This window comes from Hippoglossus stenolepis, chromosome 21, assembly GCF_022539355.2.
Source record: "Hippoglossus stenolepis isolate QCI-W04-F060 chromosome 21, HSTE1.2, whole genome shotgun sequence".
In the NCBI taxonomy this organism is placed as follows: Eukaryota; Metazoa; Chordata; class Actinopteri; order Pleuronectiformes; family Pleuronectidae; genus Hippoglossus; species Hippoglossus stenolepis.
In genome coordinates this window covers 6,872,518-6,895,589 of record NC_061503.1, presented here as the reverse complement: position 1 = coordinate 6,895,589, position 23,072 = coordinate 6,872,518, and the positions used below count along the sequence as shown (strand labels likewise).

Here is a 23,072-nt window from a genome sequence, read left to right as displayed (position 1 = left end):
ATCTTCCTCCAGACTCCGCTGGAAAAGGAGGCTGAAATGACGGATGCAGCCACGGGAGAGACACCCGGGCACGGTTTATTTACATCCGAAGAGGCGGTGTAAGTTTAGAGGGAAGCCGCAGCGTGTGTCTCCCCCTTTTTTTTTTACTTTCGCCGACCCCCTCCTCCTCCGCTGGCAGAAATTTATAAAGAACAAAAAATCCGACGAGGGAGGGAGGGGGGTTGATATACGCCGAGGCTGAAATCGAGAGGCGAACCCAGGGAAAGAGGAGTAATCTGCACACGGGACTTTCCCCCTCTTAGTCCCCCAAAAGGAGGGGGAAAAGTCGCAATATTGGACGCGAAGAGGAATGAGCTTCTGACGGCGTGAAAACGTCTGCAACTGTGGATACTTTATATATTTTTATTTCGAAAAAATATGGCCGAGAACGTTCTGGACTCTGGCCCGCCTTCAGCCAAGAGGCCTAAACTCTCCTCTCCGGCACTTTCCGCCTCCGCCAGCGATGGAAACGGTGAGTATTCGGGAATGATATCGTTTGTTACGGTGGGATTCGTCCAGCTCGGTTGTTTTCTGCGTGTCTGCTTCACTCGAAAGAGGAAGAAGACGCGGGATTACTCCTCTGTTTTTGTCGTAGCTCGCTAGCGCTAGCGTGCTAGCTGCGAGTGTGTGTGTCGGACGCGAAGAGGAGCTCCCCTCTCGCTAGCTCGCATGCTAACAGCCATTTTAGCCGGAGGTAGCGCTGTTAGCCACTCGGCTAGGCGAGAACCGAATGCGGGTCCTCAAGCTTGAGTGTCCCGTGTCTAATGGCTACTTCAGCCTGGCTCGCAATAAGCCCCGGGCCGAGCCAAGTTGTGATAAAGTTTTTGGGTGTTTTACAGATGTGTCAAATTGACAGTTAGCTACAGGCATCCACACCGTGTTACTCGAGTTTTAAAGCCTCTCACGTCTGAAACAATCTGTTGTTTTGCCCCATCATAACTCGGACCCTCTCCCGACAAACCTTAGCAACCGTGTATAGTGCTAGCCACAAGCAGCAGTGGCCCACGGTGCTAGCTCTGTTGGAAGGCTAAGTCTAGGCCCACAGGTCCGACTGATTGTTAAGCTCAAATTCGCATTGTTGGTGTGTGTGTTTGTGGATGGCGTGTGGCAGCAGCTGGAATAGAGTGGCCTGTGAACCGAGCTGTGGAGCATGGACAGCGCCATGTCCAGCCACTGCGAAATGAAGCGAGTGGAATTAGCCTGTAAAATGCTGCTCCGAGCACGAAACGATCACCTAGATTTCATCACTTAAGCATCCATTCAACCCCGTTTACAACCAGCAGCTGTATCCAGGGTGTCAGCATTGCTCAGTGACAGCGAGCCCCCGTGGAAAGGGACTTTTAGCATGAAATCACCCAGACGTCGCACACATTCACGTTACCTTGCCTGATTTATTTCGAGGATCAGTGCAGTGCTGTCAAGGAAAGGACCCGTGAATGAGGATGCAGTTTATTTCATCCAGATTTATTGTCTTCTAAGGTTGTTTGTGGCACTGGTGTGCTGCGTGTTTACAGTTAATTTGAGAAATAAAAGCATGTGACCAGATATGGCACAGGTTCTATGCATACTATTCTTTATTGTGTTCATTTAAATATACATTGGTGTTGCTGCTGATGTCTCCAATATGGTAGTTTTCAGTTTATTAAAGGTTAGAATGGCAACTGATAATTGTCATTGTGGACAGATCCTTTAACATCTTCACAGTACACCAACATGTAAAGAAGAAAAATGACAGGTGACCTGAGCTGTCATGTATTCATTGCTAACGAAATCAAACTCTGAACCCAAAATATTCATTTCTGTGTGACATGAACCACATCAATCAGTTTTGTTATCGGTAATTACATAAATTTAAATGTTGAGTGAGTAAGACAGTATTTTGTTCCTTACTGTGTTATAACAAACAGATTACTGGAAGAACTGAAATCACGACATTTAATCTTTAGTTTGAGAAATATGGGTATGTGTGGATTTTGGTCTTGATGTCCTTTTGAAAGTTTCATGATGTCGGTTGTGTATCTTTCTTGATTGCTTAAATGTGCTGTTGAATTTAGAGACTTCAGTCTGAGGCACTGCTGTGTGAGTGCCTCACTGACCTGTCTCTCTATTTTGTAGTTTTACTGTTATTTAGCAGGCAGGGGTCTGTGTGCATGCAGACCAGGTTTGATTTTATGTTTGCAAAAGTCTGAGACCACTGGTCGTAGTGGACTTGTTGGCCCCACTTTATTTTTGTGCATGCAGCTACACATGTGTCCACATATCAGACCTGCAAGTTCTTATGGATTTCAACTCTACTTTTGGTCTCATTTGTTTTGTGCTCACCGACTTGTTGATAATTTCTGATGGAAGAAAACTGGCGATACACCTGTAAAAATGCTTTTAAAGGTTTTTAATTCTAATGTCAAGCATGCAATTTCATTTTTACCCAGTCATGCTGAAAATATTAAGGATTATAATGGCTTAACATGGCTCTGGCCCTTATTTTCCTCCTCATACTTTCTTCACTTTGTCTCCCATCTCATTGTCTCCTCTTCCTAAACTTTGTATTATTTATCCATTTCAGATTTCGGCTCACTCTTTGAATTGGAGCATGAACTTCCAGATGAGCTCATCAGCTCCAATGATTCAGGACTGGTCAATGGCGGGGACCTCAACCAGCTGCACACCACTCTGGGAGGAGGACCTGCAGGGCTCGGTCCTGGAGGAGGCGGTGGAGGGTCAGGAGGAATGGGTCTTGGTCTTGGCCCTGGAGGGGGTGTTGGAGGCCAGGATGCGGTGGCCAAGCACAAACAACTGTCCGAGCTTTTGCGGGCAGGGGCGCCCACTTCAGCCCAACAAGGGCACCAAGGAACCATGGGCAGCCCAGGAGGTCCCACTGCCATGGGGCAACACTTGGCGAACATGAAATCATCCCCTGGTCAAGGACCTCAGCAAATGATGGGGCAGCAGCAGCAGCAACACCTCTCCCCTCAACAACAGGCCAGCATGATGCAGCAACAACAGAATGCCGCAGCTGGAATGATGGGTGGCATGAACAGGGCCATGATGGGAGCACAGCAGAAAGGCAATAATGGACAGCAGCAGTCAGGAATGATTGGGAACCAGGTGATGAATGGCTCCCCTAGGATGGGCTTTGGGAATCAGGGGATGGGCGGCAACAGCAACCTGTTGGCTGAGACGCTACAACAGCAGGGAGCTGGTGGACAGGCCGGGATGAGAGGCCAGCAGCCTGGAGCAATGAACAAGGTAAGGTGTATAGAAATATTTTTCTCTCCCTTTTGACATCTTTTAATATTCCATATCCACCATTTCATATTGTTTTTAATAAAATGTGATGGAATTTATATGAAAACAAGAAATTTGTCTCCTATATTTCAAAGCAGTGTTCCTTTTTTTATTTGCATAACTTGCATTATCTTTCAGTTAATGGTCAAAAACCTTAATATTTTTCAATGGCTTCATTGACAAAGTAAGACAAGCTTAGGTTCTCTACTTAATTATTCAAGGAAATATTTCATAAGTTTCACGGCTAAGTAAATTCAGTTATTAATAGATTTGTGGCAGCAAATTTTTAAATGAATGGTGATTGAATGTACGTTAAGACCATATACAACAAAAATCTTATGTGCAAAACCTATTCACAAATTGTATTTTGCTGTTTTGTTTTCTTTAACTACAGCACACCAGAGTTTCAATGGATTTTCTTTATCCATTTGTGTATTCTAGTATCACTAAGGCAATACACAGCACATTTAGGCTTATTATTGTAGTTGAATTGGCAAAAACAATGATCTGCTTATGTGATTGACAGACCCACAGGAGTGACAGTAAAATGCTGCTGTCAAAGGCTAATGTTGTTCAATTGATGTTGTGTGCAGGTTAGGCATAGAGAGTGGTTAAACCGAAATGTCCCTTAACTTGTGAAGGTGACGTCAGGAGCAGAGGAAAGTGACAGGGAAATGGACGAGGAGTTAATTCGTGTTTTAAGTTTAAATAACCCCTTCAGTGTGCAGGGAGAAAAGGGGAAATACTAATGTGAGATTGTCACAGTGCTGTGTGCTGTTCCTGCTGTGGAATGTTAAATCATGATTTCTATATGTTTATAGATGATTTGCTAATGACTTGACTGCATATTGCTGGATGCAATTACCTGGTGAACTGATTGAGAAGTGCATTATCTCTATTACGTGTTTTGTGTCTTATCTGCCCGGGAGCAATAGGAAATTCAAGTGGTAAACAGACTTTTTTTAACATACTTTTGGCTTTCGTGAGATGAAAGTGTCCCATTAACACAGACTACTAGTTTATTGCTTGAGGAAGTATCCACAGATCCTACTTGTTTAACACCTTAGAAGAGTTTGGGGGAGACACTGCCAGAACAGAAATAATGGTACATGTGCAGTTCAAATGCTGTCTCTAATACCATCAGTGAAATGTGGTTTCAACTACATAGGTTATTCAAATGTTTCTTCTTTTCCTTTTTGCTGCTAGATGGGGATGATGGGCAACCCAGGGGGCCCTTTTGGAGGTCCGTATGCGGGGCAGGGGAATCAAGGTCTGGGAGGCGCAGGGCTGGGCCCTCAGCTCCAGAACAAGGGCCCCATGGCCAACAGCCTGGCACCATTCAATGTAGACAAGAAGAACCAGCCACTGCAAGGAATGGCTGCTATGGTAGGGAGCAAGTACAAACTAAAAACAAAATGTTTGTCATTTAAAAAAAATACAAAAAGTATCCCCTCTTCTTTTCCCTTCAATCTCAACATGTGCTTCCTTCCATTTGACCCAATCTTCTTTGTTGAACTCTCCTCTTACTGTTAAGTCACCACCCCATAATCTCTACTTATTATCCTCCACCTCTCACCCTCCTCACTTCTTACTCACCTTCTCCCAATTCCTGTTGGTTCACTCTTTGTCTCATCCATGTTACTTCTTCTTATTCCCTCCCACTTTACTTTCCAGGGCTCCCAGCAGTCACAGGCAGGTGTGGGCGGTCCCTCTGGTGCACCTGTGGGAGGGGCCCCGGGGATGGTGCCCAACACTCAGGCAGGTCTAGTTGGTCCTGGTGCACAGGTTTCTGCAGCATCTGCTGCAGCTGGTGCACCACCCACAGCTGACCCGGAGAAGCGCAAGCTAATCCAGCAGCAACTGGTACTCCTGCTCCACGCACACAAGTGTCAGCGGAGAGAACAGGCCAACGGTGAAGTGCGACAGTGCAACCTTCCTCACTGCCGCACAATGAAGAACGTTCTCAATCACATGACTCACTGCCAGGCTGGCAAGTCCTGTCAGGGTGAGTAGAAGGGATGCCACAAGCTCCTGCACTCAGTTTATAGGTATGATGTGTCCCTGTGTTGGACAAGCAGGCAGCCTTGTTACAGTTGTGTGGCAGTTCCGGCACACACACATGCAGCACCTGACTGACAGGTACACAGAGAAGACCAGTATTATGCCGAATTCTACAAGTTGAGGGTGGTATAAAACTTATAGATTTAGAGTTTGAGTTATTTTTTGGTTCATTATGAAACAGTGGGACAAATTATATAGGTAAATAATGAAAAATGCTCATGTTGCTTTAGATCTCAATTTTGGTTGTCAAAAAGCATTTAATCGTTGTATCAGGTGACATAATCTTTTATTACAATGGACTTGCCAGTGCAGTTTTTTCTAAAACAACAGAGTGATTGCATTTCTACTCTCTGTAGTAGCGCTCTGTTCATCTTGCATGCTCAGTCATGGGGTTTTGTGTTTTATACTGCTCTGGGTGGTTTGCTCCTAATGAATGTAGATGTTACCCAATTGAATACTGTAGCAGGTGCATTGGAGGCATAAGTGCCTGTCCTATTTTGGCTACACAAACGATAAGTTGAATTAGATTTAATAATTTTTGTTTTTGGTGTACTCATAAAAACAATCAAGCGAAACCAAACACCAGATTTCCTCATGGTTTTTAGCCACGTATTTTTAGTTTCGTTTCTTGACTTCACTTGTTACCCTCCTATCATGTAACTCTGTTTCCCATCTCTTCTTGTCGTCTCCCCCCTTTTCATCCTCAGTTGCACACTGTGCATCATCGAGGCAGATCATCTCTCATTGGAAGAACTGCACGCGGCACGACTGTCCCGTCTGCCTGCCACTCAAGAACGCTGGGGACAAGAGGAACCCTCAGTGTGAGTGTCTGTATCTGACCAAACAATGCTAAACTTGTACACTCCTGTTGATCACTCTTTACTGTACATCCTAATGATGTTATATCGAGTCGATGTTACACTATCTTCAATTTGACTTATTCTATGTGACTTTGTAAATGTATGAATTGCTATTCATATTTGTGATGCTAGTATTGCCGTGGTTTACTTCATGCTGAATTGACTTTATGCAGTATTTACAGTATAATTTGCAGCAGATTTTTGCCATAAGTTATGCATAACTATTCAGGCACATGCTCTTCTTAAGCATGTTATTTTATGAATTTGTTTTTGCAGTATATCATCAAGCAGATCAGGTGTATTATAAACCCTTGCTCTCTTCTTGTGATGTTCCCACAGCTCTACTCAGTGCGGCCAGTGCAGGTCTGGGCAGCTCTCTTGGGGCTGTAGCCGGTGGCCAGCCAAGTGCTCCGAACCTCAACCCACCGAGCCAGATTGACCCCAGCTCCATAGAAAGAGCCTACGCGGCCCTGGGCCTCACCTACCAGGGCAACCAGGTCCAAGTTCAGACTGCCCAACCCAACATGCCCAACCAAGGCCTGCATGGCCAGACCGGCATGAGGTCTCTGAATCCAATGGGTTAGTAAGCATATGTTTTTACTTGCTTTCCTCCCCACACACAGAATAAGATGCTTCAAGTGGCCTTTCAGTAGGTACTAGCTATGAAAAATGCCTATAAAAAGAAGCTTTCAAAGGACACAAGGTAGAAAAAAAAAGTAGCCCTGTTGAAGCTGTGCCTCAAGAATATGCTTTTTATTTTATGAAACTCGAAGAAGGCACAAGATCCAGAGCAGGGTTTTGGGAATGAAAACATATGTCTTTTTACATGTGTAGGTACAAATCCCATGGGAGTCAATGGAGGTGTGGGAGCTGCATCTCAGAGCCAACAAGCCAACCTTCTACAGGATACCATGATGCACCTGAATGTGTCCAGCCAAGGGTGAGAACGAACACAAAGATGATAACGTGCCATACGTGCCGGTGGATGTCTTGATTAGAAGCAATTAACGCTCATTTCCACCATTTTATTCAATTCTTCATCTGACCGAGGCATTCATCCATGTCTTTAATAAGTTAATCATTAAAACTCTTTCCATCCCTCTCTCCCAGTCTGATGAATGATGTTGGTGGGCTCGGCTCCTTGCCCACAGCAGCCCCGCCCTCTGCTGCAGGCATGAGGAAAAGCTGGCATGAGGACATCACACAGGACCTACGAAACCATTTGGTACACAAACTGTAAGTGCGAAACAAGAACTTCCAATTTTTGTTTCCACGGTACACTATCACATTTGTATTGGTGTATTTTATATAATATTAGTGATATCTTTCAAACAATACACATTAAGTATTTAACCCATTAAGACCTAAGCATTGTTTCAAAACAACCATCCGTGTTTTCTGAAGAGCTGACAGATTTGCCAAGTTTTGTCAAACTTTCTCAGCATCTGAAACAGATAGACATGAAATAATATAACATATATGATAGCTAAAACATTTAGTTTTCATTGTAAATCATTGCCTTTTCCCTAAACTTTGTTAACATATAGAACAATAAAGCTGGCCGTGTCTGAATCTTGCAATTTTCATTGTTTTAATCAGTTAAACTCTAATCTGCGTAATTATCGCTCCTCTTGCTTATTGTCTGAAACGCGACAAAAAAAATGATAACAAACAAACTACATTTCCCATAATGCATTGAACCCCTCCTGTGACAATTTCAGCAAATCACGATGTATTTCATCAGTCAAATGTCTTGAAATGACATTGTCGGGAGAAGCACGCAAACTTCGCACCCGGTCTTAAAGGTTTATATGTTGCATCAGGTCTGTATGGGTTAAAAAATTGCATCACCAGTGTGGGCCTCGTACTGCTTGTAACGTTACCATGCTTGTTAGTAAGTCCAAAAAATATTTATTCCACAGCTGCAGCAGAATACACAGCTTATATCTAGCAATTAACTGAACCATATTTTCATGTTTTAATAAGATGTTAAGTGCTGAAGAACATTAATGTTTTCTTACCCACAAAAACTCTCAGACTATGACGCTGCACGTCCTGAAGACAGATTTTTACGCACTAGGTAAAAACTATAGTAGACATAAACTTATATCCACACAGAAAATCGCTCAAATGATCACTTGAGGGATTTAAGGGTTAAGGGTTTAGATGCCATATCAACACAAACATGTTCTGTTTAAGCAGTTCTTTGACTGAGATGGCGTCAGTAATTAAATATCTGTTCACCTCCTTTTCCCCCTTTCCCCCTCATTTTTCTTTCCTTCTCTTTTTTGATCACCCGTCCAGTGTTCAGGCCATTTTTCCGACTCCAGACCCCGCTGCCCTCAAGGACCGGCGGATGGAGAACCTGGTGGCCTATGCCAGAAAAGTTGAGGGGGACATGTATGAGTCAGCCAATAGTCGAGTAAGTTTCTCGCTCTATCTTTTAGCTCAGTGCGTTGCTCTGTAAGGAGGAACCTTGTAGAAACCATTCATTTTGCAGCTATAGCCAGCTAATAAGTAATTCTGTTGGTTTCAAAAGTTTAATAAAAATTCACAGCTCATATGCCATTACAGGATGTGGCTGCAAACCTAGAGCACATGAGTCTGACTCGTGAATTACCAGGTTAAGTTTACTGCAGTGTATAAAGATTTGTCTCATCAAAGGACCTGGATTCAAATCCTGGGGGGACTCATGAATTATGACTGGCTTTATATGTAATCCCTGGTGCTACTTTGTCATTTTTCATTATTTATTAAACTTTAAAATCTAATTAGTTTGCAGCAGTAGATATAATAGCAGTATTTTAGTTTTTTGGCTAATATTCTTTGGGATTTTTAACCCCTTTCCACTGTTTACCCTCTTGTTGACAGGCTGAGTACTATCACCTATTAGCAGAGAAGATCTATAAGATCCAGAAGGAGCTGGAAGAGAAGAGGAGGACCCGGCTTCAGAAGCAGGGCCTGGGCATCGGGCCTGCCGGCTTGGGTCAGCCCTCCACTGGACTGCCTCCAAGTGAGTGGACATGCAGCATATTCAGCTAATGTTATTCTGAGCAGCACACATTCATGTGAATGATAATTTAATCAGATGAAGAGGGACATTGTGATATTTCAGCATTGTTTTTATCTTAGCTCATGCATTTGATTAGTAGCGGCGGATGTTACTGAAATATCCCAACACGACCATTTTAACGCACAATATCATGATCCACAGTAGGAATTGTGATCTTTTGAAATGTACTGATGAGACTATCCGGACTCGTACCAGTCTGTAGACTTATGCACCATTTAAAACACAACATTGCATTAAAGAACCTGACAGATCATACTGTGCATATACAGTGAGTATCAGTGTCGAGTCCCACTTTGTCCAGGGCTTTGAACAGCACCGTATCCTTGCTAGATATAGTGTGACATTGTCAGTCACTGCTTTTATCTGGTCTTTTTCAACTGATCTCATGTGTTGGTCGACGATAACGTTTAAGTTTCTGGATGTTGCAAGACACAGCTATTTGTGGTTGCACCGACCCGGGGGAAACACTCTTAAAGGTCCCCGAAGATGCCTCTTTTTAAGGTGGTTGAGGTATTGCCTCCACAAGTGTCAACCGTTGCCTAACAAAGTTTACATTGCTATATTTTTGCTTTGTGAAACATCTCAAATGCTGCCATACTTTAAAGTTATTTTTTGATACAAGCTCTGCATGCACCATGCTGTGAGCTTACATTGAATGTTTTAACAAATGCTTTGTGCATGCAAGTGTTTATGATAGAGACACGTGATACAAATTGGCTAATCAGCACAGCTATCTAGTTGGAGATCACAGCTTGGAGTTATAGCTTGTATTAGAGCTGGGGGAATTAATCGTATTTTGCGATGCAGACGTGGATGCCTGCCGTGGAAGAACATAATCAACTCATTGGTTTCTGCTATGCTCATTTTTTTGTGATGTTCTGCCGCTGCATAATTATAACATCAGCTGCTTCAGGATCAGGACAGACGCACATTAAAGATCCGGTCGTCTTTTACCGTGTCAAAGTTTCCTGTCTGTGCTCACCTTACACTTAATCAATAAACACAAACACTAATCACAAGTTATTAGGACCTGAACAGTACTGAAGTTTATTTTGTGTTTGTTGATTTGCTTTAGAGTTTATGGCGCATGTAGATCACCTGCTACACACAATACGAGACATGCATAGCCAGGACCTCAGGGTTAAAATGACCGGAATGATCTGGATTCATGATCCGACACCATTGATTAATAACTAAATACATGTGGTTTTTGTGAGTGACAGAGACGGGCAGACACACACAGAAGAGAAGTACTTCCCACAGATTATCACACAAGGCTGAGTTTTTTTTAACTTCTATCTTGCAGAAGAAGCAACGGCACATTTATCCAGGAACACAAATATGAATTCAGCAGGTTTTTATAAAGATCAGCTCTAGCTTGTATACATCGATTTTTTTGTCGCAAATTTATTACCAAAGAAAATTTTGACAAGGTAATGGGAATCCCAATTCCTTTTCTTTCCTTTTACTTTTGCTATTCATTTGACCATGTAAATGTTTTTTTCCCCACGTGTCCAAATGCCGATGATCTTTCACAAACAAACAAACAAACAAACAAATGGGGAAAAGGACGAAACATTCCACAGTTTATACAAACCTCTCCACATGCTTGGTTAGGGCAGTTCCTTGTCTCCTTCTATCCTGTGCACAGACGACAACCTGATTTTCTTCATTTCCTGCCTCTGTTTATATAGACGGTCCCCTCCCTGACCCATCTCTGGTGCGACCGACGGGACCAAATCAGATGGTCAACAGGATGCAAGGCCCAGGTAAAGAGACAAGAAAACGTTGTCATATGAATGCTATATAGTAAGACTGTAGGCATGTGATGTGTTTTTACTCTGGATTTGACACTGCATTACATTTAAGCGCTTTTTGAACATGGGGACATCACTATAATTACTATATACACGTGTGTGTGTGTGTGTGTATATATATATATATATATATATATATATATATATATATATATATATATATATATATATATATATATATATATATATATATATATATATATATATATATAAATAAATAAATAAAATAATAAATAAATAAATAAATAAGGAATCCAAACACAAAAATACTACCGTAGTTTCAACATGAAATGCTCTGTTGTATCATAAATGTTATTGTGTTTTTTCAGGTATGAATCAGTTCAATCAGATGGGAATGCAGTCCATGGGTCAGAGGTCCACGCCTCCACTCCCAATGGGAGCATCAGGCAATCAGGTCTGTAATGAACACACCATGTATCACTTGTTTTTTCATATCAAAACAATTTAAACTAGGAGATAATTAGACCAACAATTCAAACTGCTCAGCAGAATTTTTTTAAAAGAACCCTATCTATGCCCTTTTACATATGTAGATCGGACTGGTTGGATCCAGGATGGCACAACCTAATGTCAACCAGATACAGAACCAGTATCTGCCGCAGGGGCAGTTCCCTGGCTCAGGACCAGGTGTTGGTACAGCTCAGCCTGGTATTGCCCAGCCTGGCACACAGGCAGGCATGCCACAGGTAAGGTGGCCTAGAGTTACTAAATCTATAGATTAAGTTGTTGTTTTATTATATATATATATATATATATATATCTCATTTTGGAAATATTATAATAGTGTTTGACCAGTCAGTGATGCAGTATCACACACCCTGATAGTTCTTTGGTTATCAGAGAGTATTAGCAGGCACTTCAGAAGGAAATATGCCTCAGGAATTAAATTATATGTTCCCGGGTTCAAAGAAAGCTTTCTGCCAAAAATTATACTACTGAGATATTCTCTTCCTTGGGCATTAATGGTATGAAGTCATAGCCTACCAATTTGCAAAGTGAAAATCATGAATGTATAGAGACACCACACCAAAGAACAATCTCATGTCATACATGCTGGTTTTCCTCTTGAATTACACCTTTTTATTCACCCTGCTTCTGTGTACCCCTTCTATCGTCATCCTTGTCTTTCCACAGACGCAGATGGGCACTCCTCCTTCTCTTCCAGTTGCTAGTCCTCTAGCGCAGCCCGGTTCAGCTGGCGGTCCCAGTGGCGTCTCCTCAGTGGGGTCAATGGGTCCCCAGAGCGTGGGTAGTGGAGGTCCCAACTTAGCTGCCGGAGCCCCTCCTTCCTCAATGACTCCAACTAACGCGAACCAGCAGCCCAACTCCATCCCCCATCTGGGAGCCATGCGCGGCAGCTCGCCCTCACCTGCTCACAGCCGATCCCCTACCCCTCACCAAACACCCCCCAGACTAGCTGGGTCCCAGACCCCACAGCCACACACCCCAAATGCATCACAGCTGGCTCCACCCTCGACCCCCCAGCAAAACCAACTTGGCCAGGGCCCAGGCTCTAACAAGTCCCTCCAGCAGCAACATATAGGGTCAGCTGGTTCAACCACTCCGTCTCACCCGGGACTGGCCTCCTGCTCATCGCAGCATGGTGCTCAGCTGCCTCGCACTCCGGTCAGTGAGATTTTAGCATCATGAAGTTTAATATCAGGACCAGTTCATCTTATTACACATATTCCATTGATCCTGTAACAGTAACTCATGTCTTCCAGGATTATCTTTCACTCCTGCCTTTCTATGTGTAACTTGGTCTTTTTCATTTGATCAAACAATTCCTAACTGGGTTTTTTATGTTTAATCAAACGTATTCGTAGACAGCCAGCTGCATAGTGAACCTTATCGTTCATATACTTGGAACTCAGCGCTCAACGCGCGTGGTACTAGAGGATTCCTGCAGAGGGCACACCACAGAACTCTCAAGAGACTAAAGTTGTAGACCGTTCAGCTGTATTATCTTTGAATCAGACCAATGTTTCTGCCACTTCCAGATTTGAGTGCGGTAGACACATTAACAACAAGTATATTCTGACCCTAAGACTACTTAGAACCTTCATCTCTTCAGTGTATCTTGTAATTTAATTGTTTGTTCCCTTCATTCATCACTATGTCATGTTCACCATCTCTTTTCCTAGTTGTCCCAAAAGGGTTCATTCCCGGTGGATAGCCAGGCTCTGACTCCAGCCTCTGTCAGCAGCCAGGACACTTCCTCCCAGCAGCCGCACTCAGACAACAACCTCGACCCCAAAATGGAGATCAAGCAGCAGGATGAGGAGGAGGAGAGTGATGCCGGCAGCTGCTCCAAAGGAGGGAAGCTCAGCAACTTCAAATCGGAGGAAAAGCCCATCAAATCAGAGCTGAAAAAGGAGGAGTGTTGTGGAGAGGGAGGTAAAGGTGTTTCTATGGATACATCAACAACAATGCAGATGTCCAGTGTGAAGATGGAAGACAGGAAACCAGAGATTAAGAAGGAGGTGAAAGAGGAAGATGATACGTCAGATTCAGCTGTACAACAAGCCTCAGCGAAAAAGAAGAGTAAGGAGGACTTGTGTTTTTACTGGAATACATAAACATCTGCACCATATATGCAATATTTGAGCATTTCTCTGTATTTTGTTGTTGATCTAAATTTTGTTTTTTTTGTGTGTCATGGAATACAAATGGTTAATGGAAGCAGTATAACTTTTACAACTTTTTGACCTTCTCTCCTCCCAGTCTTCAAACCTGAGGAGCTTCGACAGGCCCTGATGCCGACTCTCGAATCACTATACCGTCAAGATCCAGAGTCGCTGCCATTCAGAATGCCCGTTGACCCACAACTGCTGTGCATACCTGTATGTGACCCCTGCTCAAGTCTTTTTGTTCCTCTGCCATGTATAAACAGCACTCTCCTTGTCAGGGTTTAGAATTGTGTGTGTTCTTCCTATCAACTTAAGAAGAAGTCCATTGGCTCCTTACTGATACTGCAGCTCGTCTTGCTTTACTTGTTTATGCCATTAACTCACAGAGGTTTTCACACATTTACCTTGTGATCTTGCAGGACTACTTTGACATAGTGAAGAACCCCATGGACTTATCAACAATCAAGCGAAAGCTGGACACTGGTTAGTACTTGTTTCTAATTCCTGGGAAACATAGTGGACCCCAATAAATAACTTTCTTTGTATGATTAAAAATGTGCATGGTTATCAGTATACAATATTGTAATTATTCATCAGTGGGGAGAAGAGAAGGTTTACTACTCATTACATTAAGTGTAGACCCCAAACGTCAGAATCATGACAGAATATCAGCATTGCATGCAACACATGCAATTCGGCGATGGTGGATGCTAGCATTTTTGAGCTATGGCTCGAGCACTAGCAGCTCCCCTGCACTTACAGCTCTCACCCTGCTGCTCCCTCCACCATGTTTTTACAACATAAAGCAGAGGTTGCTTGCTGCGTCTGTATATAGATAGATAGATAGATAGATAGATAGATAGATAGATAGATACTGTCCAGCATCAACCAAATCATCATGGTTATTAATAATTAAGTGCTACAACTAACCATCAAAGATTTTTTCGCACGGCATATGTTAAACCGATAAGAGTCATCCCGAATTCCAAGAGGAAGTGGTTTTGTGTACAAGTAAGGGCTAAAGATACATTTTGTTTCATGTGAGTTGCTTTTTTAAAAATCCTTATTTTCTTTTTCACATGGATGGAAACGGCACATCAGACTCCAGGTCGATCCTGTTTTTCTTACCCATTTTATAGGTGACTATCATTAGTCTTGAAATTCTTCTTAATCCATCATGCCACCCTTTGTGTTTTGGTTGTAGGTCAGTACCAGGATCCCTGGCAGTACGTGGATGACATTTGGCTGATGTTCAACAACGCGTGGGTGTACAACCGTAAAACATCCAGAGTGTACAAGTACTGCTCCAAGCTGGCTGAGGTCTTCGAGCAGGAGATCGACCCCGTCATGCAGAGCCTCGGCTACTGTTGTGGCAGGAAGGTGAGTCAAAGTGCTGCAGAACTGGCTAAATGGGTGGAGATGAGAAATGAATGTTGTTATGGGTTGATCTTATGATTAAAAAACAACGCGAAATTATGGAAGGTGAAGCACCATTATTTTTTTATTTTAAACATGTCATAGGCTCCCTGCCACTATACTACATGACACTTGCTGCTCTATTCATAAAGTTTGAAGCCAGGAGAGTTGTAGTTCTCAGTACATTAACCCCATTAACAACAGCTGAACGTTATCTGTGTAATTACACCATTCTTTATTTATTGAAAATACGTCTCTAAAGACAATATGTCTGGATAAGGCGGAATGCATGAATGGTTTGAGTATGCTTTAGATCAGCGGTCGCCCACCCGTCGATGGCGATCTACCGGTCGACCTCTAAAACCTTCACTGTCGATCCCCGAACTCTCTGGACTCAGGCTGCGGTTGCGCTGCAGATCAGCTGTGTCCCGGTTGTCTGTTGTTTACACGCGCTGTGTGTCCGCTACTGGCGGCCGAGCTGCTGGTTTATCTACTGCATTTCCATCAATACAAGTCGGATTATGTCCTAAACTATATGGTCAGGAATCACAGTATGAAGACGTGCATATGAACAGATGCTGTAAATATGAATTGATATTAATGTGAATATTGTGCATCGAATAGATAAAGTTGCACAACTGCAATTTAAATTTATGCTGGTACATTCAGCCTTTAACAGAAATGGCAAAAAACAATAAATATGACCCTAAGTGGTTTTTTTGGAAGATATCAGGGTGGAAGATCTCAGCTTACGTTTGGAATTAGAAAGTGATCTTGGGCTGGAAAAGGTTGAATACTGCTTTAGATGAGGAAATTAACTCCCCTCATTCACATCTGAAAATGGAAGCAGTGAAGTGGCTTCATAGCTAAATTTGGCCATGGGCATACCACCGCCATATCGCATTTCAGCTCTCATTAGACTCTGCTATTTTTGGTTTTGCAGACAAATAACACAACTGATAGGGCCTTATTATGAGAGGCTGGCTAAGAGCTTGACTTCTGACAATGAAACAAAACAAAGTAGCAGTTGACGGTAGCTGTAATTTGTTTTTTTTAACAAAACTAAGCCAAACAGAAATGAGCTCAGTTCAGCTCCACTGGGGAAGTTTTTACAGCTGCAGTGTGGATGTAAGGTTGTGTCTCAGAGTAGGACTTGCAATGTTCTTGTTAATCTATTGCCTTTTTTCCATGTCATTACACAAGTCAATACATAAACAAGTATTGAGATTTTCACTCATTTGTTATCATGATATATGATAAGAAATAATCAGTAATGATTTGATAAAACTGGAATTTCATATATTACATGTTGTGGAAGCCATGTTTGTTCCACTTGAAGAAATAAAAGGTACTGCTGGTTAATGTAAACTAATACTGGGAGCTCATTACTTAAAGATGTTCCAATACCATTTTCCCTTCCCTACACTGATCCCAATACCCGGACTTTGCCTATCGGCCGATACCACATGTCGAGCCGATACCAGTGTATTTAAAAAAAATAACTGGAATAATATATTGTAATAGCTGTCACAACAAATATACTTAAAAGACGTGGTATCAGATTGGTTAATAGTTTTGCATACTCGCCAATGCCTGCCCTGGCATTTTCCGCAATATCTGAGGCATTTCCGAAGCTGATATCGGTATCGTAACATCTATCAGTAACGTCTGCCACTAACTTATTCAGTCTGTTTACTCTTGATCAGTGCAGTTGGGTGTCAATGAAATAGCTATTGCTGATGGTGAAGAGATAAATATATTCTTACCTATTTCTTTGTTTCTGTCCATCAGTTGGAGTTCTCTCCTCAGACACTGTGCTGCTATGGAAAGCAGCTATGCACTATTCCCCGAGACGCTGCTTACTTCAGCTACCAGAACAGGTATGATGGGAGGGAAACACCCATGTAATAATGGGTGGAGGGACGCCTAGATGGATGGAAGTGTTAGTAATAGAAGAAGGGATTATAGATATGATGTTGAATTGAATATGAGGTAGATATTAGCATTTCTTTTATCAGTGTAACTTTTATGAAATTTATTTCCCTAAATGCTTCCCATCACTTCATTTCCCCCATTTTTATACCTTCATGTCGTCCCTGATGCACTGGCATTTTAACAGTCTGCCCTCTCCTCACATTCTTTAAGCTGTTCATCGTTTCATTAAACGCATCTTTAAAAAAGCAAGTATTAGTTGAGACATACAAACCAATTGTTTTGTTTCTCTGGAGCAAATTGAGGTGTTCATATTTTGAAGACTCCACAAATTGGCCTATTTTTTTTTTAGGAAGAAAGGGCTTGTGCCAATATGTTGACCTGTGACTTTGTTAATGTATAAAGTTCACATTACTTCTTTTGATATGTTATTCCTGTCCTCGGTCTTAGAACACACCAATAAGAGACTTACTGGAATGTGAAAGGACATACTTTAAAATGAACTACTTGAATGGACAGCAAAGCAGTTGTCTGTGCTTATTTGTTCATATTTGTTCGGTGTCTGTATGATGTCTTGTGCGACAACGTCCTGCTCCCGTCCCCTTCTCCCGTTGACTCTGCTCCTGCTCTGTTTGCTGTGATGGTGGTTGTTGCTCATCCTGTCGTGTCCAAATTGCTAATCTGTGCTCTGCCTCGGCTTTCTGCTGTGTTTTTGTCTCGTCCTGTTCCTGGTCCATATGACTTGTCTGTCCTCCCTTCCAATGGCTGTGATGTCAACATTGGCTTGCTTTTGCCTTGACCAACCATGCACCTCCAAAACCCACCCCCCATCCTGTCACCCTCACCCCTCAAAAATTTGACTGGCTTTTCCGATGACGACTTCCTGCTGTCCTGCGCTCCTACTTCCTGCTTGCTCCGCTTGTGGCACCCTGCCGTGTACCATTTGATGACTGCCCTCCCGTGCGCTGTCTGTGATTGACTGTGCTGCGGGGGAACGGTGTAGTTCACCAAAATTTGGGCTTGTTGCTAACAGGTACCACTTCTGCGAGAAGTGTTTCAACGAGATCCAGGGGGAGACGGTTTCCCTGGGCGATGACCCCACCCAACCACAGACGTAAGTATTACTGCATTTTCCTAATACTTACTTCCTAATAGTATAAGCTTCCTGCAAAGGAAGATAATTCCACATAACAATTGACTTGAGAAGTGATCAAACTTATATTTTGAAATGCAATTTTTACTCCTAAGTACAAAATTTTAGTAAAATTTTTACTCCTTTAGTAAAATTTTTACTCCTAAGTGATTCTCAGCCAAGATGATTTTTTTCCATATTTAAAAGTTTTAACTCCTATGCCACAAATAACCTTAGTGACTGTTTTGGTTAGCATCACAGCCTGTGGCCTATTGGACTGTGGCATTTTGGCTGCAATGAATGCTTCAGTAAAGATGCTGATGTCAGGAAATTTAATATGAAATTGTGCAGAAAAGCCTTAAGGTTAAAAGCCTGATGAATTTGAAACTAAACTTTTACCTAGCATGTCTAACAATTTCTTCATTTATGTTTTTTGACGCACTCCCTTGTAATTTTAGATCGATTAACAAGGAGCAGTTTGAGAAGAAGAAGAATGACACACTGGACCCTGAACTGTAAGCTAACAGCCTGCTAATGTCACATATTTGCTTTGAGAAAGAAGAAAAAAATGAATTTCTTTCAAGGGCTTCAACATGTAATTTTTATTTTATATCATTGTTTTCAGCCTCGTTGAATGTTTGGACTGCGGCCGCAGGATGCACCAGATCTGTGTCCTGCACCATGAAACAATCTGGCCATCGGGGTGAGTAGCTTTTCCTTATTCCAGTCATTCTCAGTGTTCTTTATCTTTTATTATGTAATTTGACTGACTTAACCATGTTTCTCTTTGCTGTATCTCAGTTTTGTGTGTGATGGCTGCTTAAAGAAGACAAATAAAACAAGGAAAGAAAACAAGTATTCTTCCAAACGTAAGTGACAATGCTTCTATCCCAGTTCATCACAATGTCCTGTTTTGTACTTGAATATACTCATGAAGGACACTGGTTTATTATTTCATACTGACTGTTAGGGGTGTGCGATATATATCGTCTACGATAATATTGTAATTGTTGATTTAACGATGTGCGAGCTCACGTTATCGACTTACATTTTTTCGATAATGATGATCCATGCATTCATGTTCTGCATGTCAATATATTTGGCCGCTTTAGATGATATATGAAAGACATTCAGATCATTGACAGGTAAAAAGAATTATGAAGCTTATTTATGATCCCAGAACCTGAGGGAAGTTACAGCGCTCACACTGGCAGACAAACATTTTGGCTATAAAAAATAATAAAAATATATAATAAAAAGAGTCTGAAATCTGCTGTACTGACAACTAGCTTGCTATTCATGTCAACAAAAATAAACATTAATGATGCTTCTCGTGCGAGCAGCTGCCTGGCTGTTCACACCGGAAGCGCTTTTCTCCGCACTGGTTCGGGGGTAAATGATGATGGTCTTCACAGGTGACTGACCTACGCAAGCCTATAGCCGCCACCCCCCAACAAGAGATTGTGTGCTTGTGTGTGTCTGTCTGTTTAGACACAACTGACAAATGTGGAATAAGTGCATAATTAAAGATTTCATCATGTCGGGGGGAAAAAATCTGGGAAATTGATTCTCCAGGAGAACAGCGGGGAAATCAAAAGTATGGGATGCATATTTCATCATCTATATAATATATCACTTATATTGTTTAATATCGATTTTTTTAGTGTGTTTTCTGGCCCGAATCACTTGCGGCGAGCGAAAAAAATAGAACAGACCCCGAAATCATCGCTGCAGATCGCGAACTCCGGTGTGTCTCCGGGGTTAGAGAATGATGGTGTGACGTTACTGCATTGGTTAACATTGCATGTATCACGTCATGATAAATCATCCTCTTGTGCCGCCCTCTCGGCAATTTGCGCCCTAGGCAACCGCCTATGTCGCCTATGCCAGGAGCCGCCCCTGGCGCGAATGATAGAGGCACAGAGGAGCAGTAAATTACTGACAGACCCGCTAATGACTGTAAAAAAATAACTTGTTGCTGTATACGGCTCCCTGGTGTCTGCCCCGGACTTGGTGGCGCTGTGACCGGGCTGTGGAGCTGTCTGTGGTCTCTGCGTCCATAGCCAGGGACTGTTAATTTATCGCAAGTCATATCGTTGTCGCGATATTAAACAACGTTATCGATATCGCATTATTTCCTAATATCGCACACCCCTACTGACTCTGCGTGGAATCCTAATGTCACCCACTCATGAGACTACTGTCACATTTTAATCTCATGCTGTCACCATGTACTGACTCAGGCCTCTAGTTTGAAACTGTAGTTTCACATGTACACGTGGTTATCAAAAAATTATTCCAAACAGAATTATACTTTTGATCAATTTTCCAGTGACATGCCAGCTTGGTTACTTTCTGATTTGTCTGGCTGTGCACAGGACATCACATATACAGATAAGGGAATCAGGTTCTTCATATGTAGCTTTAAGTCATATTTACCACTGCTGTTTTTACAGTTGTTATGATACTACCTAGACTAAAATGTTTCCCCTGGCTTTCTCCCACACAGGGTTGCCCCAGACAAAGTTGGGCTATTTCCTGGAGACGAGGGTGAACGACTTCTTAAAGCGTATGAGTCACCCGGAGTCCGGAGAAGTCTTCATTCGTGTCGTCCATGTCTCTGATAAAATGGTGGAGGTTAAACCAGGCATGAAGTCCAGGTACAGGAATTAGGAACAGTTAAACTTAAACTAGACGTCTTTGTTTTCTACTAGATCATTGCAAAATTGTTTTAGCGTATAGAATTTTCCCACTGTTAAAATCTTGAATGCCAAGTCTTTAGGGAACAAGAAGGTGACACACATGAGTATTACTTGTTAGAGTTCACAGAGAAGAGTTAGTAAAGAAGTTTGTTACAAGTCACAGGCTATAATACAAATACTGTTGAGTTTCCTGTTTCTCTATTTTACAGTTGGTAAATTTACACACCCTTGTTTTCGTCTTCAGATTTGTGGACAGCGGAGAGATGTCGGAGTCTTTCCCATACAGGACAAAAGCCCTTTTTGCATTCGAGGACATTGATGGAGCAGATGTCTGCTTCTTTGGTATGCACGTTCAAGAGTACGGATCCGACTGTCCTCAGCCCAACCAGAGGTAAGGACAGCATTAGTATATTTTATTATACATGGGCCATTTGTCGCTTGAAAATTAGCTAATTTTGTTAAAAAGTTTAGGCAGTTGTGATATTTGTGTCTGTATTTATATTTACTTTCATCCACTCAGGCGAGTATACATCTCCTACCTGGACAGTGTACACTTCTTTCGGCCTCGTACTCTAAGAACAGCAGTTTACCATGAAATCCTCCTCGGGTACTTGGAATATGTCAGGAAGTTGGGGTAAGTGTTCCTGCTCAAAGGTACTCAGGTACTCACAAATAAGTACCTGAATGTAGTTTTTATTCTGTCCACAAACTTACTTTCATCATGATCACTGTTTATGGTCTGTCATCCTCAGCTACACCACTGGCCACATCTGGGCCTGCCCACCGAGTGAAGGGGATGACTACATATTCCACTGTCACCCTGCAGATCAGAAGATCCCAAAGCCCAAACGTCTTCAGGAATGGTACAAGAAGATGTTAGACAAAGCTGTGTCAGAGCGGATAGTGCACGACTTCAAGGTAAAGAGGCATCATTTGTCTTTACTCTCGCTTAATGGTCCTCAATTTTACAAGTATTTCATCATGTTAGCTCTTTTTTTTTAGATTATAAGTTTAGACTACATAATAGCAATCAGCAGCTTTTAAGATGAACATCGGTGTACAAACAATGGTATAGCTGCTGAAAATAACTGTACCCATGCAAAACACTAACTTTGTTTTCAATGTACCCCTAAAGGATGTTTTCAAGCAGGCAACAGAGGATCGTTTGACCAGTGCCAATGAGCTGCCTTACTTTGAGGGGGACTTTTGGCCCAATGTGCTGGAGGAGAGCATCAAAGAGCTAGAACAGGAGGAGGAGGAGAGGAAAAGGGAGGAGAACAGCACTTCCAATGAGAGTATTGATGTAAGAATGCCATGATTTATCAACATGGGCAGGAAGAGCTTGTTGATTAGATGATCTCTGATGGTCTCCCTCCTTTCTTGTGCAGGAAACAAAAGGTGACAGTAAAAATGCAAAGAAGAAGAACAACAAGAAGACGAGTAAGAACAAGAGCAGCTTGAGTCGAGCCAATAAGAAGAAGCCAGGGATGCCGAATGTCTGCAATGACCTTTCACAGAAACTCTATGCTACTATGGAAAAACACAAAGAGGTACAAGAAAATACTTACTAAAGTACCTGTATCTAATCACACATGTTACTGTAGGAGTGGAGTGAAAAATGTAATGGCTTAGCTATTGACTTTATTTTCCAGATTTAACTTTCTGCAACTCTGGCACCAGTGCTGGCACAAAGATGAATTTGTTTTAAAAGACTGTTTTCTCCTCTTTTTCCCATCCTAGGTGTTCTTTGTGATCCGACTGAGCTCAGCCCCCATGACAAACGCCTTGCCCCCTATTTCAGACCCGGATCCCCTGATGGCATGTGACCTCATGGATGGCCGTGATGCTTTCCTGACATTGGCCAGGGACAAACACCTGGAGTTCAGCTCGCTCAGGAGGTCCAAGTGGAGCTCCACGTGCATGTTGGTAGAGTTGCACAACCAAAGCCAGGACCGCTTCGTCTACACTTGTAACGAGTGCAAGCACCACGTGGAGACACGTTTTCACTGTACCGTCTGTGAGGTGAGTTAGAGAAGGGTTGTTTTAGTGCGTCTCATTTCTATTTGTATATGTGAAGAATATAAAAAACGAAAATGTGTATGTT

At 42.3% G+C, this 23,072-nt stretch overlaps 1 protein-coding gene across 4 annotated transcripts in view; it reads left to right on the top strand.

Annotated features, from left to right (window-relative positions):
• Nucleotides 1-4: 4 nt before the first annotated feature.
• The window catches only part of LOC118100302 (histone acetyltransferase p300), a 28,741-nt gene continuing 5,673 nt past the window's right edge, over nt 5-23,072 (top strand). Inside the window, exons 1-30 of one of the 4 annotated variants that reach the window (XM_035145242.2) lie at nt 5-511; nt 2,603-3,285; nt 4,531-4,710; nt 4,999-5,329; nt 6,093-6,206; nt 6,585-6,824; nt 7,080-7,185; nt 7,356-7,481; nt 8,550-8,667; nt 9,117-9,258; nt 11,013-11,087; nt 11,465-11,550; nt 11,690-11,842; nt 12,291-12,782; nt 13,301-13,700; nt 13,881-13,999; nt 14,206-14,269; nt 14,991-15,166; nt 16,994-17,082; nt 18,168-18,248; nt 18,725-18,781; nt 18,892-18,969; nt 19,068-19,135; nt 20,776-20,926; nt 21,213-21,359; nt 21,489-21,602; nt 21,721-21,886; nt 22,104-22,271; nt 22,357-22,518; nt 22,709-22,990. In XM_035145242.2, coding sequence (XP_035001133.2) covers nt 418-511; nt 2,603-3,285; nt 4,531-4,710; nt 4,999-5,329; nt 6,093-6,206; nt 6,585-6,824; nt 7,080-7,185; nt 7,356-7,481; nt 8,550-8,667; nt 9,117-9,258; nt 11,013-11,087; nt 11,465-11,550; nt 11,690-11,842; nt 12,291-12,782; nt 13,301-13,700; nt 13,881-13,999; nt 14,206-14,269; nt 14,991-15,166; nt 16,994-17,082; nt 18,168-18,248; nt 18,725-18,781; nt 18,892-18,969; nt 19,068-19,135; nt 20,776-20,926; nt 21,213-21,359; nt 21,489-21,602; nt 21,721-21,886; nt 22,104-22,271; nt 22,357-22,518; nt 22,709-22,990 — 5,262 coding nt within the window. In that variant the 5' untranslated portion in view covers nt 5-417. Of the gene's footprint in view, nt 512-2,602; nt 3,286-4,530; nt 4,711-4,998; nt 5,330-6,092; nt 6,213-6,584; nt 6,825-7,079; nt 7,186-7,355; nt 7,482-8,549; nt 8,668-9,116; nt 9,259-11,012; nt 11,088-11,464; nt 11,551-11,689; nt 11,843-12,290; nt 12,783-13,300; nt 13,701-13,880; nt 14,000-14,205; nt 14,270-14,990; nt 15,167-16,993; nt 17,083-18,137; nt 18,249-18,724; nt 18,782-18,891; nt 18,970-19,067; nt 19,136-20,775; nt 20,927-21,212; nt 21,360-21,488; nt 21,603-21,720; nt 21,887-22,103; nt 22,272-22,356; nt 22,519-22,708; nt 22,991-23,072 lie in introns of all 4 variants that reach the window. The other 3 variants (XM_035145240.2, XM_035145241.2, XM_035145238.2) reach the window with 3 other exon arrangements.